General features: G+C 38.2%; 1 protein-coding gene across 1 annotated transcript in view; it reads right to left on the bottom strand.

Annotated features, from left to right (window-relative positions):
• grid1a (glutamate receptor, ionotropic, delta 1a) overlaps positions 1-16,537 on the bottom strand; it is a 194,147-nt gene that overhangs the window by 62,664 nt on the left and 114,946 nt on the right. The window contains exons 3-4 of the mRNA XM_026309551.1: positions 12,898-13,182; positions 1,609-1,814 (exon numbers count right to left, since the gene is read on the bottom strand). Of these exons, the coding sequence (XP_026165336.1) occupies positions 1,609-1,814; positions 12,898-13,182 (491 nt within the window). The remainder of the gene's footprint in view (positions 1-1,608; positions 1,815-12,897; positions 13,183-16,537) is intronic.

Below are 16,537 nucleotides of genomic sequence, written 5' to 3'. Positions count from 1 at the left end.
CAGATTGTGACTTATTTGCTGGGAATAAGACACTAAACTCGGTTTATGTTGCTGTATTTGTAACTGTCCCCAACACTGCCAACGCCACACAAATCTGTTTTTCAATCATGCCAAACCACTACAGTGTGTAATTACTCAACATGGCTTGACCAAGTGTTTTCTGTGAGTAGAACTCCTGTAAATGACTAAAACCTTCCACTTCTGACTGCTCTTGTTTTAACACATATACCAATTATGTTTTGTTCAGTGGCATTTACTGTAGGTCAGTCATGGATATGTAGTAGTTTATCTCTCGGGAAATGATTTCAGCTGATTAACAAATGAACTTTGAACTTAGTAAAGTGGGATGAAAGAGGAGCAGACCTGTACTAAAGTGAAGAGCTAACACAACGCCAATATTTTCCACTGATTCCAGCTGATATGATATGGAAGAACACAGGACAGGTTAACAAAAGGTTCTAATTTATGATTGTATGAGTTAAAGATGAAAACCTTCTGTGCCTCCACACAATTGACTTTGAGTGTGTATATTTTGCCTAGGGTTATATGCATTGCTGCTGATAAGAAGAGTAAACAAACTCCCTTCAGTTGGCAGAGCAGTGAAGACTGAATGAATGTTTTACTGTAGAATTACTGTTTACGCTGTCCAAATATATATCTGTAGCATTTTATGAAAAATATTGGCAACTGAAAAGTGATTTTCTTCAGGCCAACTCTGTATTGAAGGCAAAACACAACTCAGTCTGATCTCTGCATCTGCTATGGGTTTTGTCAGCGATTGTGTCTCATCAGTATTAAGATGAGAAGGGTCACTATTTTGTAGGGTTAGAGTGATACAGACTAAAAGGTTTATCAAAATACTTAACATTATTTTTACATAATGATAAACATGATTGCATTTATTCTTCTGCCCCCTCGTGCACTCTGCCCATCTGTGGCGTAGCTACAGAAAGAGCAGCAGGCATAAATTTACATTGGCGTATAATGACAGTATGAGGTAGCTGTTCAAAAGAAATAATTCTCATAAGATTCTTTGTTTATTTATTCTTCCTTTTATTGCTGGCAAACGCAATGACAGTACTTTGTGAATTATAGGAGTTTGCTTACTCGTCAGGTTAACACCTCCCACATTCACCGCACACAACTTCTGGCATTCACTTTGGGGTAGTGAGCAGTTTTGATGCATTTCCAATCTTCTGCCATAACTTGCAAACCACAAATACACATCTGATCTCTTGTAGCCAGACTATTACCACATGACAGAGGAACCTCCTTCCCTCTTGTTCTGTTAGTAGCCACACGAGATGTCACGTTACGGTGCGTAAGAAAATACATCATATCATCAATATCAAGAGATGACAAATTCTTATCATGTGGAGGAGCTATGCCAGTATATGTGGACAATATGGTATGACACAGTTCTGCTAGCCTGGTATTAGTGGGAAGTGCCATGCTATACACTTAGGGCAATGCAATGTTTGGTCAGCTGCCAGATTAAGTCGATAAGTTTGTTTTCATTGGTCATTTTTATTGAAAATTGCCTGTTTTTTTTCTCTACTTGTATTGCTGATCCCCTTGATAAAGCAAAGTCTCTGCAATGTAGCCTACCTGGTGGATGAAAACCTGTGCACCCCGTGGGCTCATGAGCAACACTGCCCGGCGTAAAGTGTCCCTGTATCGGTTAAGCTCCTCGGTGCGCATGGTGCTGAAGAGGTCAGTAAAAACACGACTGATATTGCGGTCCACTCTTTGCAAGGAGACATCCAGACCCAGCCGAGACGCCTGGTCCATAAAGGTTTGCAATCCTCGGATATCTGAAGGTGGAGGAAAGAATGAGAAACACCAGTCAGAGGCAGAATAATGCATAATTGTACATTACTTCCTTCCAAAAGCATTTAATCAAAATTGTAGGTAAACAGCCTGTACTTTCAACCCATTAACATGCACTGTCTATCCTTATGCTATGTTCCTAGGGCTTCAAGGCATGTTTCATTCTGTGCTCCTGATCTAAAGCATGAGAAAACACGACAAGCACTCCTGTTGTTCTGTTTTCTGGGGTTTACTGGATATGAAACTGCAGGCAGGTGTTGCTGTCCCCAGAGATCTCGGTGTGTGCGTGTGTTCACTATACAGGAAACCACTTAAAAGAAGCTTGCGCAGCGTACACAAATCAAAGGTGATGTGCAACAGAGGGCTCACAACAAGCACACCAATCCCAGCAGTCACAGGGGGAGCAACAGCTCAGCATGTGCCAAGCCATGTCCCATTGTTTAAGTGAGGTCAGGCAAAATCAGTAGAGCTAGACATTTTTCTGCAATAGATGTGTGTGTGTGTGCATGTGGATGAGTGGGTTTCCCCGTTGCATCTCTGGAAATCTGATGACTCATCGAGTGCTATAGTGCTTTAGTACTGAGAGCAAACAATATACAGAGCCATGGAAGGGCAGGCCAGCACAATCATACAGATAAGCTGACTATACACACAGTGAGGGAATGTGTGGTGTGTAGCTTTTATTTTAGGTGATACCCTTTGGGCAAAACTGGAAATTAGGCTAATAAGAAAACCCCTGACCTGGTCTGAGCAATGAAGCAAAATATTGGAATACTGCCTCCATTTCTCAGACAACAACTTGGAGCAAACTGAAATAGCAATATGACTAAGTACTATATGAAGCAAATCATATAGAATTAGATGCAATGTTCGATTTTTCCTGCCATTGTTGTATTGCAATTTATTTTGGGGGTAACATAAATACTCAGTTGCTGGTGGATTGTCTTCAGAACAAAAATGTTCAAAGGGCAGAACAAAACATGAAATTAAATCATTGATCATTTTGAAGCATTGCCAAACTCTTATTGCAGCACTCAAAAGGGCTCCTTTACACACATGTACACAGTTTGGGTTTCATCATTTCAGGGAACTTAACAATGGCTTACATTCACTTCCTGGAGACTTACCTTAACCTTAACAACTACCTGCCTAACCCTAACCCTGACTCTATCCTTAAACTAACCCTAACCTCAGTCTAAGGCCTGGATTTTGTCCCCATGAGGAAGCCGGGCCCCAACATGTCACTGTTTTTTTTAATTTAAAAGTTAGCTTTGGTCGCATTACTTTGAATACAATGGGCAAAAGCTAAACCTCTGAGTAATCCCTCCTTTTGTTCGAGCACAAACACAATTTGCAAGTTAATCACAGTTCCTTCCCTGCTGTCACACAACTGGACCATTACAATTAATTCGGCTACAGAATTTTCCATATACAATATTCAGCTGCAGTAACATCAGGTGCTATTGACCATAAAATAAACAGAATGTGACTGTATATTTATTATTTTTCTGCTTGGGACATTCCTGTTATATGAAACCCAAAAGGTATAAAAGAATAAATATTCTGTAATTTTATGGTGAATCAATATGCAAACAAATTACTAACTCATACATATAAATTAAGTTGTGGAATTGATTTTTTTTTTTTTTTTTTTAAATCACTCATACAAAAAATAGGTTTCAGAAAAAAAACCAATTTGGATCATTGTTCAAACCATGATACCTATGACATTCTGAACCTAAATTAAAAAACCTGCATAGGCTCATTTACTCTTTGAAGAATGACACAGTTGTGACTGGATCAACATGACGAGAGCCAGGAAAGTGATATAAGAAGATAAACAATTCTTGGTAAAAACAAAATGCAGCTGCTTTATGGAAACTGTTTCTGTCAAATGGGAGAACAGGAGAAAAATAATGTGACAAACAAACATCAGGATTTAGTCCCACGAAGAGCCAAGGGAAAGCTACCATGTGATAACTACTCTAGGACTCCAATAGAAACATCGGACTTCAAAGCCAGCGTTCCAAACCCGTGGCAGGCTTTTCCATGGGGCAACCATGTCAGCCATGGACAAGGCTGCAGAAAAGAGGATTACCGTGGAATTAAAGGTCTGATTTCCTGACATGTTTACTCAAGCATCATTTCCAAACACAAATCGGTTTCTGAAAGTTTTAGATACCAAAACTTTAGCCTTCTTTGCCCAACCCCGTATCAGTATCCACCGTTTTCGCTCTGACAACTTGCTCACCACTCTTGATTACTTTCTCTTACCTATCTTTTGCTGAAAGCTATGTATCCGTTTGAGAGGACAGAAAAGCTAGATCGATGTAGACTTCGAATACCAGATGCATTTGCTCTTACATCCTTTTCTGCTCTATCTTACTCACGTTGGATCTCAAGTGGTTCTCCCTGTTGGATTGGAGCCATGCAGAAATGAGCATATCATGATCAAAAGGCTGAGATTTTTTACTGAGCTGTCAAGCTGTGTTGCAATACAAGTGGAAAAGCCTGAGAAATGGCTGTTGCCAGCCTCAAAAGTGAGATGAGTCTGTTAAAGCAATCACTGCTATCCTTGCAACAATAACTTTAATTATATGCAATGGTGATATTTTCCCACAATCTGAAATATATCATGCATAAGTATGTTATCCACTGCCACAGAGATAAATTACTACTTTTGCAATCCAAGTCCAATCTACCCTCTTTTTACTAACTGCAGATCTCTATATTATGTTAACATAGTATTTTACAGTAAATATGACTACAGACCTAGCAGTTTATTAGGTACCCAGTTAAATGTATACAGATCTACAATAAAGAAATCTTAGTATGATATTGAGATACAGTACAAAGGTGATTATTCAGCTGTAAGGTCATTTAAGGGCTTAAAGCATAGACATAAGATCAATGCATCAGATCCACATAGCAGTAAATGTGTCAGTCACAATCTCAGTTTGAAGCTCTGTCCAGACAGAGGAGTTCAAAGTAAGATTGATGTTTAATATCATCTGACATCCAGTCCTGATACCAACAGCGTCAGGTGAAGTCAAGCTCAACCTGTTCTGAAGCCCCTCTCCACTAAAATCAGCCTTAAAAAAAAGGAGAAAGATTTCCTGAAACTAATTTTCACTTGGATTTTATGGCCACATGCATCCAAAATTTTTTTATATTTTTTTCTGCAGGAAGATAGTGATCAATCCAATTAACACCAAAAAGAAAACCTCTTGGTGACAAGTGAAGCTTAGAAAATGTTGTTCATATAAAAGTTATGAGAAAAATTAGATTACTGTAGATTAGATTAGATTACACTTTACTGATCATCTGCTAGGGAAACTCAGGTGCTACAGCAGCAAGCAAAAATTATAGTGAACGTAGCAAAAAAGAAGTTGTAAAGCAAGACAATAATATAATTAATATGTACAAATACGTAAGAAAAAAGTCATCAAGGCATCAGATGGTGTCAGTTTGCTGTCAAAGCAGACTGACACCTGACACAGGTGAACAATGACAAATTCAGTGACGGCCAGGGAGTCTAATTGCACACATGCTGTCATTTCCTACGCTGTGGGCGTATCAGTCCGCCACCAAAGGCACCACCCACAGCACCCAGAGTGTCCATACCCTTTCACTTGTCTGTCTGCCCTCACCAGCTGAAAACCATTCATCCAATATCAAGAGAGTCAGGAATGAGTTCATTCATCCATGTTTCTGTGAAGCATACCAGGCTGCATTCCCAGTAAACTCTGGTCAGCTCCACTAGCTCGTCCGTTTGGGGGCAGATCTTAAATTGCCCATAATTGCCCATAAGCTCTAGGGGCATTTCAGGCCTCTTGCCAGGTAACCGGCCTGCAGGGCCAGTTGATCTTTGTGTAAATAATACTGTGTCCACGGTAATGGATCTCTTAGATCTCTCTAAGAATTAGTAAATGACATTAATTCAACATTGTTTCAAAAAGGATATAACGTGGATTAGTGGAAGAGACTGTAGCAAAAACTTTTTTATCAAAGTTTTTGATAAGATATACCATAAAAATATATCAAAAACAAATATAGCAATTCTACAGTACAGGCACCAATTTGGGAATACATGATGGGTGAAAAAATCTAATCCAAATCTATATTTAAAAAAATAACAGTTGAACTACTGAGAATTTAGGCTGGAAATGGTGTTTATTTACTTCCAATAGGATTCTTGAATTATTGATTTTTTAAAATAAATATTTTATTATTGTAACAGCCAAAATAAACACAACTTTTTATAGAAAAAAAACAAAACAAAAACTAACCCCTACCTAAAAATGATATACGCATACAGTATATCCTGGAAGGAATGTAACAGTATTTCAGAGGAGAAATGTGGTGAGCCAATGAAAAACAGAAAACAGCATGTTAGTTTGTACCACATCACGGGATATGCAGAGAAGTAGATGAAAATGTTGTGCCGGCCTTGGCTCCCTGTGTTCCCTCTTTGATGCAACTCTAACTCTCATTCTTGATATATAGGAAAAGTGACACTGTATGTTCACTCAGGGAAACTAATATTGTAATATATTATGTATTGTAATATACTGTCCCCTTCTCATTTGTAGATCAAATGTAATATTATCCATCCAACACAAAATTACCACCTACACTGTATGTCCTCAAAGTGACCACAGTACTGGACTGCATTAGATTGCACTGAAACACCAAAAAAAAAAAAAAAAAAAAAACAACAACTTGTAACTGGGTATATACAATTTTTTCAGAAAGTATTCAAGCCCCTTGAACTTTTGCAAGGTTTATTGTGTTGTGGTTGTTATTTTAATTTGATAAAATGACATTTTTTGCCCATCAATCTACAGTCAAAGTCTAGACTCAATGTCCATTTGCAAATGGGAGATTTGGATTTGTGATTGTTAATAAATTAACAAAAAAATGTAAATATTACTACACAACTTCCTAGATAAGGAGTTCTGTGGGTGAGAACTATTAAAGGTACAACTTGTACACAAGTACAACTGATCACAACTTGTCCTGGGCTTCTGTTTGGACATGACCGATCTACATCTGTTACTGTGACTTAACCATGGTCTGTTTATCAAGCAGGTTTTCACATATTATACTTCTGTTAGGTATATTTATCTTTTGCTGATCAAGGAGTACACAAACTAGTAGAAAGCACCATCAACCAAGTGGTTACATTAGAAGCAATCTGATTGTGCAGAACGGGCTTGGCTGGTGCTACAGTCCATGACTGAATTATCGTCTCAGTCTGGACCCGGTGATTGTTCTCAAAGATGCTGTACAGTGATTGCCTTTTTGGCTTGCAAGTTATAGTCCAGGAGGGGAATAAAATTAATCAACCTACTCAGGTTTTGTTATGTGCTTGGAAAGAAGACAGGTAAGCCAGAATGCAACAATTGGAACAATGAAAATGTAATAATAAAATAGTAAAAAGGAAAAAGTCAGGAATTAATTAAAATCACAAAATTATGTAAATCAGATCTTACCGAATATTTTTTACCTTTCATTAAAAGATTTAGGTGCTTTCTGTGTGGTCATGTAGGATTTATTTCTTCCTTTCTGACTTATTAGCAAGAAGAATCAGCAGGTATATAGAATGATATGCAATATCTGTATAATGCCTACTTCCTATAATTTAATCACTTGGATAAAAAATGTTCTTGTTGGTTCCAGGTGAATTTCTCCAGAGGATATTTAATACAGGCTAGTATCAGTTGAAAATCCCTGACTAGATAATGTATATATTGCCAATACTAATGTATACTGCAAAACATGTTTCTCCTCCTCGAGAAAACTTTGATGACTGATTAATTACATGCTGATTTTTCTACAGAAACCAAATAATTAAAGGTCACCTGCTTGTTCACTCCCTATGAATTTACCTGACAGTTGAGTTGGCAGTGTTACATGGCATAAAATCATCATTAACAAAAATGCAATAAAGTAACAAAATGAGTAACAAGTATAAGAATAAAGCCAATCTGATATCAGGCTATGCAAATAAAATTCGACTCGACATAATAAAAAGAATAAGACAGACCATGGCATTGTATGGAAGCATTTTCACTGCTCTCAGAAGACTTGCTTTATTTTCTCAGAACTGTCTCAAAACCTCACCCTCACAATACGCATTATAGACTGGGTCCAAACTCTGCGGGAGATATCCTTTGTGTTTGTCTACATTCAGACCCTTCCTGTGTTACAAGTGCACTTTTCTCATTAGGAGTCACGTCCTATGTGGGACCAAAAGCAGCTTTATCAATCTCACACCTAATCCCAACCTAATTCTCTCCTCCTTTAACAGAGAGCCAGTCACCACAGGGAGAGCAGAGACAGATGTTGCTGCTCCACAGTCATTACTAAGTGCAGGTTAACTCAGACAGATCTGCCATGCAGCCCACTGATGTTCAGGAAAATCGACCCTTCTCAAAGATATACTATAATTGTGCCTCAGTCTCCTTTTATGCTGTGCTTGTTATGATAAAATGACAAAACAATTTTAGAGAAGCTTTTGTTTGCAGATAGCTTTCCCACTGTTCATTCTCCCCCACTGAATCAATAGCTGTATTCCTTTTACATACACAAAACTGTGAGTACTGTCTAAGCACACCTTTTACAGCATGTACAAAAGGAATCCAGATAATGTATTGCAAACCTTTAAAATAAGGCTCAGAGTCTACGGTTCCTCTAGCAGCTCTATGAGGCATTTTGCATTTGCAAACACAGCATGGCACGACTGACTTCTTCCATTTGCAGCCATCCGGCAGAACAGTGTCTATGGAAATATGAGGTTGGTTTAAAAAACAAGTAGAGTAAGGAGCATGACCCTGGATTGTGCCTGGTCATGGTCAAATGTAAGAAAAAAACGGAATAAAAATACACCTTGCGATATTCTACAAGTCCACCTTTAACTGCAGATTCAGTCATTCAAATGCAACCAAAAGACAACAGGCATCCATTGTCTTTGTATCAAGCTTCTTGTGATGTCTGAGCGCTGTGGGTGGTTGCAGATGAATGCCAATAATGTGCAAGGGATGTGTGGTCCTTGATGACAGAGCAAGAATTTGCAAGGAAAAATGGAAGCAAAAAAGGACAAAAGAAAACAAACGACTAAACAAAATGGAAAAAGCTGAAGGGTTTGGTTAGGAATGGGCTGTTATGAGATGATTCTATAACTTTGTTCTCTCTTATTTGCTTGAAGGTACAAAAGTAAAAAGCACACAAGTTAATATTCTGTGGTCTTTATATAATGTTGTCCTACTTCCTATGGAGCAGTAGCATAAGAATAAACAAATTTCTGCTACTTGTCAATGATATTATGGAAAATGCTCTCACAGAAGAGAGTAAAATTATATGTTGAAATGTGCAATGACGAATGAAAACAGAAGAGTTGGGCCTTTAGAAACTGTTTGCATAATGTGTTTTTTATGCAACTGATGCATTGGTGGAGATTGGAATGAACTGGCTTCCTTGACACACTTCATTACACTGAGAAACACTTTGCCCCTGAGGTCAATATTCCAGCTGTTAAAGCTGTATTACAATACAAAAACTCACTCTGTCCCCTCCCACCTCTGTCCCCTTCAAAGCCTGGTGCTGCTCTCACCATCCAGAAAACTATGAATTAAAGAAAATTGATGGATTGCAATAATAATTGCCTAGATAGGTGTAATATAGATAATGCAGTTTTGGACAATTCCTTGTGTATAGTGCGATATACAGCGTAAAGCCTGGGGCTACATGCAAGTAGGTGCTCTGTCTTTTCTAACATCTTCTCTTAGAGACTAATGCACTAATCAGCGAATTGATGACACAGCAGCCCAGTGAGCACAGTGTTATCACTGCGTCCAGAAATCCATCACATAAAATCCACACCCACTTTACATTTACTGTGTTCGATCTGCCACTTGGTTTGTTCTGGTATGGGTTTTGGATAGCAGATAATTCATGATCTTTCAAATCTCTGAAAGAATCAAAAACGTACATTTTTCTGCAGTCAGTGATGCTTTATGTTTTACTAGATAGAGACACACACACACACAAGAAAAAACATCATCCTTTGCCAATGTTGGCAAGATTCTACAGTCCAAAATATTGTAACTGCTATTTGATAGTTGCGTAATGTCTCAATGTCTGACTTGCAGTACATCAGGAAGCGAGTGATATTTTTCATTTTCACATGTTGTATATATAGATAGATGTGATAAAAGCACAGTCGTAGGCAAGAAGCTCAGTACTTTTTGGTATTTCAATTTTTTTTTTTGCATGAAACCTAAGCTGAAACAATGGGTTGATTAATTAATTATCAGAAAATTAATCATAATGTTGTGTGTCGTTTTTTTAAGCAGAAATGCCAGAAATTTTTTCCTCAGCATTCTGAAATGTGATTTTTTTTTTTTTTCCTGGTTTTCTTCGACTTATAAATTATTTTTGGGTTTTGGACACGCAAAACCTACATCAAACTGGGCTTTAGGAAAGCTTCACCATATAAGGGCCACCCCATATAAACATCAATTATGAAAATATTAGTTTCTGCTTTGTTGTTCAGTGGAGATGACTCAAGAATGTGACAAATATCATGAGAGGAACTTTCCTGGTGCATGGGATATCCTAATGTTTTACTTCGTGCCCTTTTCATGGTCAAGACAGCTAGAGAGCTGCAGAGAAGACAAACAGACTTTGACAAGATCCCACTGAGAACCTGATCTGAGCTATGAGTAAAATTATATAATTTCCCTGCCACTGTCAGATTATGACTGATATGACAGCATGTGTTGAAAGGGTTATGAAAGGTGAAGGAAGAAGGAGGAATCCAGATTAGTAAAGTAAACTGGGGCAAATCAACTGAAAAACACATACCCCTGTACTGTTGAAAATATCTTAAAAAACTAATAAAAAAAAACATGGTGAACAAATGTTTCAATTCTTAACATTTAATCAACATTAAACAATCTTACTGCATTCTATGAGTAAGGCAAGGCAGTCTAACTTATTGTAATAAATTTTAGTGTGTCACACTGTAGTTTTATAACTCACAGGCCTTTAACCCTGTTCCCTGAACCCACTACTTTTGATGTATTTTTCATGTATCTTGACTAGATATCTCCATGGGACTGTGTGACTATGCACACACTGTACCCTGACATCTCCCCAATGCTCGTGTTACCTCTGTTGCACATGTTAAAGCCCAACACCTTTCTAATGTTTTTTTAAGGAGTAAAGACTCTGACAAATCGACAGAACATTCCACAACAAAATGGAACAGTAAAGATTTGTAATTCACCAGACCAACTGAGAGCTCCACTGTGGGCGTGTGGGTGTGCAGCACTGGTAACTCAACTTTTTTGGTACTGACTAAAATATATCTGGCAAACCAAGTTCCAAAACTATCAGCTACCAAAGCCAGACATGCAATGTGAAATTCACAATCTTGTTTGGTGTTTTTTATCCTTATTTCAATCTAATTTTTTTTTTAAATTATCAACTGTTTTATTCTTGTGTGGCTGCTTCTATTAAAACAGCATATAAGATTTGAACTATATATATAGATATATATAAATATCTATATTTTTTAAAGTAAAAATATTTTGGATTTTGAACTGAACTATACTGAACACAAGTTTGAAAAATCATTTCAGTTTTCAAAGATAAATACACATGCATATAAATACAAATACATGACCTAAGTAAACTGCTGCAACAGGTTCACCTCATGCACACACATTAAATATAAGCTCAACATTCACCGGGTGTTAACACAGATTCACAGTACTCTTCTCTCTAGGCAGGGGTGTAGGTCACTGCAACACGGCTTCAACACAGGCACCTTGGGTATTTTGACTGTTCTGTCATGAGCATCCTAATTAGTCACTACATTCCTTAATTAAACAAATGCTGAGTTAACCGATGTAACACAAGTACAAATGTCAATGGCAGCGACTTTGTATCAGCTAATTTGTCAGACTTAAAAAAGGACATTTTGGTAGAACCAGTATACCCATCAATTATTTCTCACTACTGCATCCTTGTTAAACTGAGCCTTCATTTGTTGCATATAGCTTCCTTCCTCACAGCACTGGCAAGGTTATGGTGCACTGTATTTTACATAAAGAGTTTCTTATAGGATGTGACTTAGTGATTGGATTGATTGGTAGATAGTAAAATTGCTGCTCAGCCAAACAGGGAGCTGGTTAGTCAGATAGACAGGATGGATAACTTGATAACAAGCCAAACAGAAAGCAAGCTAGTCAAACAGATAGATGACAGATCATTGTGGATTTTTAAACTGATCCAACTCAATGCTGAGTGCAGACAATGCCAGTGTCAGGAAAAAAAGGATAGATCTGTGTAAATGCAAAGCCATATGTCACACACATTTACATGTGACTGGAATCGTGTGGGGGGTTGTGGGTGGCTATCCCTGAGGGCTTTGCTTTACTGTGCTCTATATCAACCATAGCTCAACTGTACTGAAGAAATAAAACAGATTTACACTCTTTTCTAGATTGCACTCTTCCAAGTAGTAAAAAGATTAGCCAGCAGTGGCAAAGTATCATCCGAGGAATACCAATGCAGCAACACAATTTTCATTTTTCTGCCACTACACTGCCTTCCCAATCAATCTTCAATCTTTAGTCCTTTGACTTGTGGGTAAATGTGGGTCAAGAAAGGTCTGGTCCAGAGGGGCGTCGCAGCAAGAATAATGAAACAGAAATTTAAAAAACGTGAGACTATTTAAAGTACCGTCGTGACACACCCTCATCCTCTAGTGCCATAAATGAGCCAATTAGGCTTAGACTTGTCTCTTCATGAGGATGTTTCTAATGATGAATGCAGTGATGAGTTCTTGTTTTTTTCCCCAAAACTTCTACTGAACTTTGATTTATTTTTTAGCAGCATGTATTCTTAGTTATGTGTGTGTCTGTGTAGGAGTGAGTTCCAGCTCAGTGTATTCTCTGTTAGAGGAAGCCCAATATCTCCCTGAGATCGTCTTGCTTACAACTGTCATCTTTATAGGAGACATCTGGCCTTCAACCGCTCTCACTCGTCCTAACTTACCATAGTCGCTCTCATAAAAGATGATGAACTTTTTCCAGTAGAGTTCAGAGACAAGGGTGAGTAGGACATCACTTATTCGAACAGGCGGACGGGCAGCCAGCGTGTAGCTCTCTCCGTCTGGGCTGGGATTGAGCTGGCAGGCGGTGCGGGGTGCGCCGTCCCCGTTTCTCTGGATGAAGAGGTGGGGGATGTGCATTGCATCTGTCAGAGACTGCAGGGCACTTGCGGCTGCACAGCCCGTGGATGTGACCAGAGCAAGGATCCCTTGGTTCATCAACTCGCATGCTGTATAGAGAAAAGAGGGAACAGATGTGGCGAATGACGCAAAAAGAGCAACGAGGAAAGAATGCAGGTTGGGAGAGGATGAGAGGTGGAAAAGAAAAAAAATGGAAAGAAATATGAAAAAGTAGTTTTATGAAGAAAAAAAGAGGATGGGAAAAGAGGAAAAGGAACAACATAGAACATGGTTAGACATGCTTTCCAAGTCGATCCAAGCTGGAGGCTAATAAATTCCAACCAGATTTTCCTTTCAAACATCATATTGTCAAGTTGTAACAATGCCGTACATTATTCAAGAAAGTGTACTCAACTTGGCTTAAGAATTCAAGATGATTTTTAGTGTACCCTACTTAGGATTACATCTGAGCCTCTGCAGTTAAGAACAGATCACAGAAGAGAGAGCTTCGTACTGACTTTGTATTATAATGTGTAGATGAGAGATTCAGTGGGGGGCATCCACTAATCCTCGTCTCCCAAGACAAAAATGAGACAGCTGATTAAAATGAAAATGCTTGCTAAAGGTAATAGTCACTTGAAAACAGCAGATGAGAGGTGCATGAGTCAGTGTGGTACTTTGAACACAGAACAGAGGAGGCGACTGAGTGGGAAGCATCCATCACAAAATCAAGAATAGTCTAGTTGGAAAAAGTTAGATGTAAAATAATAAGTCTAACCCAAATACTGTCCCACACAGCCTTCACTCACTCTCTCTCTTTCCTGTATACATGGTTAAATCCATGTATCAATCCAGCACAGATTAGTACTGCAGATACATGCTGCCTTGTAGTGTCTCTGTTGGGTCTTAATGTCCTTACTGCACATCTCTATTTACATATGTAACTTTCTGTTTTAGATCCGCTCATACAGTATTAGGTCAGCATGTCTGTCAGGACGAAATGCCAAATATCTTTCAGAGATGAAAATGCCATCTTTGACAATATTGCAAAAAAATCTGTACTGAGTGGTGGTAAATATTTTAAGACAGTTGTTAGACCCAAGGTTGCACTGATCTGGTCTATTTGGGAATCATTATTTTACTCTTCAAATTCAAATGACATTTATCTGCAGAAAACAGATCCTAATTTTACACACAAGCTAAAACTGTGCATCTATTCAGGCACTTTTCATAACGTACCAAATGCTATGTTGTTAATTAAGCTATAACCGGTGACACTACAGATGACATTCTTTTCATGTTTCTTTCCAGATTTCCAGTTTTTGACCCTATATGCTTGACCTAATGTATTTGCACGCTTTGGATACATGATCCAAAACAGAGAAATAAGCAAGTAGCAGGAAAGAGAGAGTGAGACAACTCCAAATGAAAAAAGGTTTCTGAGACAAGGGCGAGTAGGACATCACTTATTCCAACAGGCGGACAGGCAGCCAGCGTGTAGCTCTCTCCGTCTGGGCTGGGATTGAGCTGGAGGAATATTGAATTTGCGTTTAATTTTAAGCTCTATTTCTGTTATGAGCTATATAATCTACAACAGGGAGTGTCTAATTTTGCAGGTGACATGAGACAAGCTGCAGCAAATGCTGCCTTTAAAATTCAAGTCAGCTTTTCTCACACAGCATGGCTCCCATAATTTCAGCATACCTAAACAGCCTAGCATATTGTACAAAATAGCAATTAAATGTTCTCTCACTAGATTTCATAATACCACCTCATTACATAGTCTACTTCAATGTCTGCAAAAACTTTGCACAAACCATATTACCGCTGCAACCTAAGCCCATATTATATCATACAAAGCCTTGAAATTTAGCTCTATAAGAAGCACGGCAAGGATTGCACAACATGAATATATTGTGGTAAGATACCATCAAGTTAAATCTAACAATACCAGGGGAGGTGTGAAAAAGGAGGTGCAGGGAAAGGAGAAAGGTTGAAAAGGTTGTGTACACGTGTGAATGTATGGCAGAAGGGCGGACTATTAATGTGACAAATGAAGACGAGTTCATCTGCTGACTTCAAGCACGGGACTACATTAAGGCAGTGTGAAGCATGGGGGACTAAACAACCTACTGAGGAGAAGTGGGAAAGTAAGAATGTCAGGCTGCTGCGGTACAGGGAGATGCACTGCGGTTGTTCTACTTGAACGAGAACAAGAAAGAGACTGCAGAACCAGAAGCAACTAGGAAAAGAGCACAAGAAATGGTGTAGCTTTTTGCGTGAATGCTCAGGAGACTGCAAGAAAGACAATGTGCTTCTCTAGAGCAGGATGTGTGTTACTGTTTATGTGTGTGAGGATGGGGACAGACAGAGACAGAGGAGGCCACCATGTGCAGCAGGGGTTTATATTTTGTAGCACAACATGAAAATGCTAATCCTCTGCTCAGCTGGAAGTCATGTTTTATGCTCCATCACTGATAAAATGTCTAAATGTGTCAGTTGTGTCCGTTTTTTAATATATCAAACTTACTACAAATTTGACATAAATATTTATATTAGTGTTGAAACAATCACTTGGTTAATCACTTAGTCATAAAATGCAATCTCCGGTATCTGCTTCTCAAATGTTAAGATTTGCCATATTTTTTATATTCTTTTAATGGAATCCCTTTAGGGTTTTGGACTCTATTTGAAACTGTCACTTTAAGTTCTCACAACTTGCATTGACCATTTAAAAAATGTCATATACAAAAAATAATCAGAAAATGATGGAAACAAGTGATTGAAAATGAATATAATTACTGCAGGCCTAAAATATATTAATATGAGATTTATTGGGATATGTTGACATAATTACTATAATCAAATGTGTAATTGGCAAATGACATTTGTCATTTATTTTTACTTTCTTCCACAATCAGGCGATTTGAGAATATTTACTTCTATTTATGATAAAATAATTTTTTCTTGTTTTTGATCTTGAGCTCTTACCTGCTTTCCCTAAGCCACTTTTCGCCAACTGTGGCTAACGTTTGTCTGCCACCATTTTGGCTCCCTAATGGACACCCCCAGGCCCATTAAGGTGCAGACAGCCTACTGACAGGAGGTGGGAGGGCTCCACAGTCATTGGCAAGGATAATAATGGTGGAATAATGAGTCTTAAATATTCCAGCATTGTGGACAGAGCCATCACTCATTTCCTGCTAGCTATCTGATACCTAATGTCAGCATAAAACAGTAGTCCTATACACTTTTTCTTTAAGGAACAGCTACAGTTGCCTGGATAATGTAAATGCACACTAAATCCATTGCTTTATTTAAATTCTATTTATTTGAACTAATAATGATAAATGTGTGGAGACTGTGTATATTGATTAATGATATTGATGTGCATCAACCTCTGAATCAACCTGTATCTTGATACATGGCTCATGACTTAATACAAAACAATTTGCAATGATACAA

This window comes from Mastacembelus armatus, chromosome 15, assembly GCF_900324485.2.
Source record: "Mastacembelus armatus chromosome 15, fMasArm1.2, whole genome shotgun sequence".
Taxonomy (NCBI): Eukaryota; Metazoa; Chordata; class Actinopteri; order Synbranchiformes; family Mastacembelidae; genus Mastacembelus; species Mastacembelus armatus.
The sequence above is the reverse complement of the archived record's forward strand: the minus strand, read 5'-3'. Positions and strand labels throughout refer to the sequence as shown.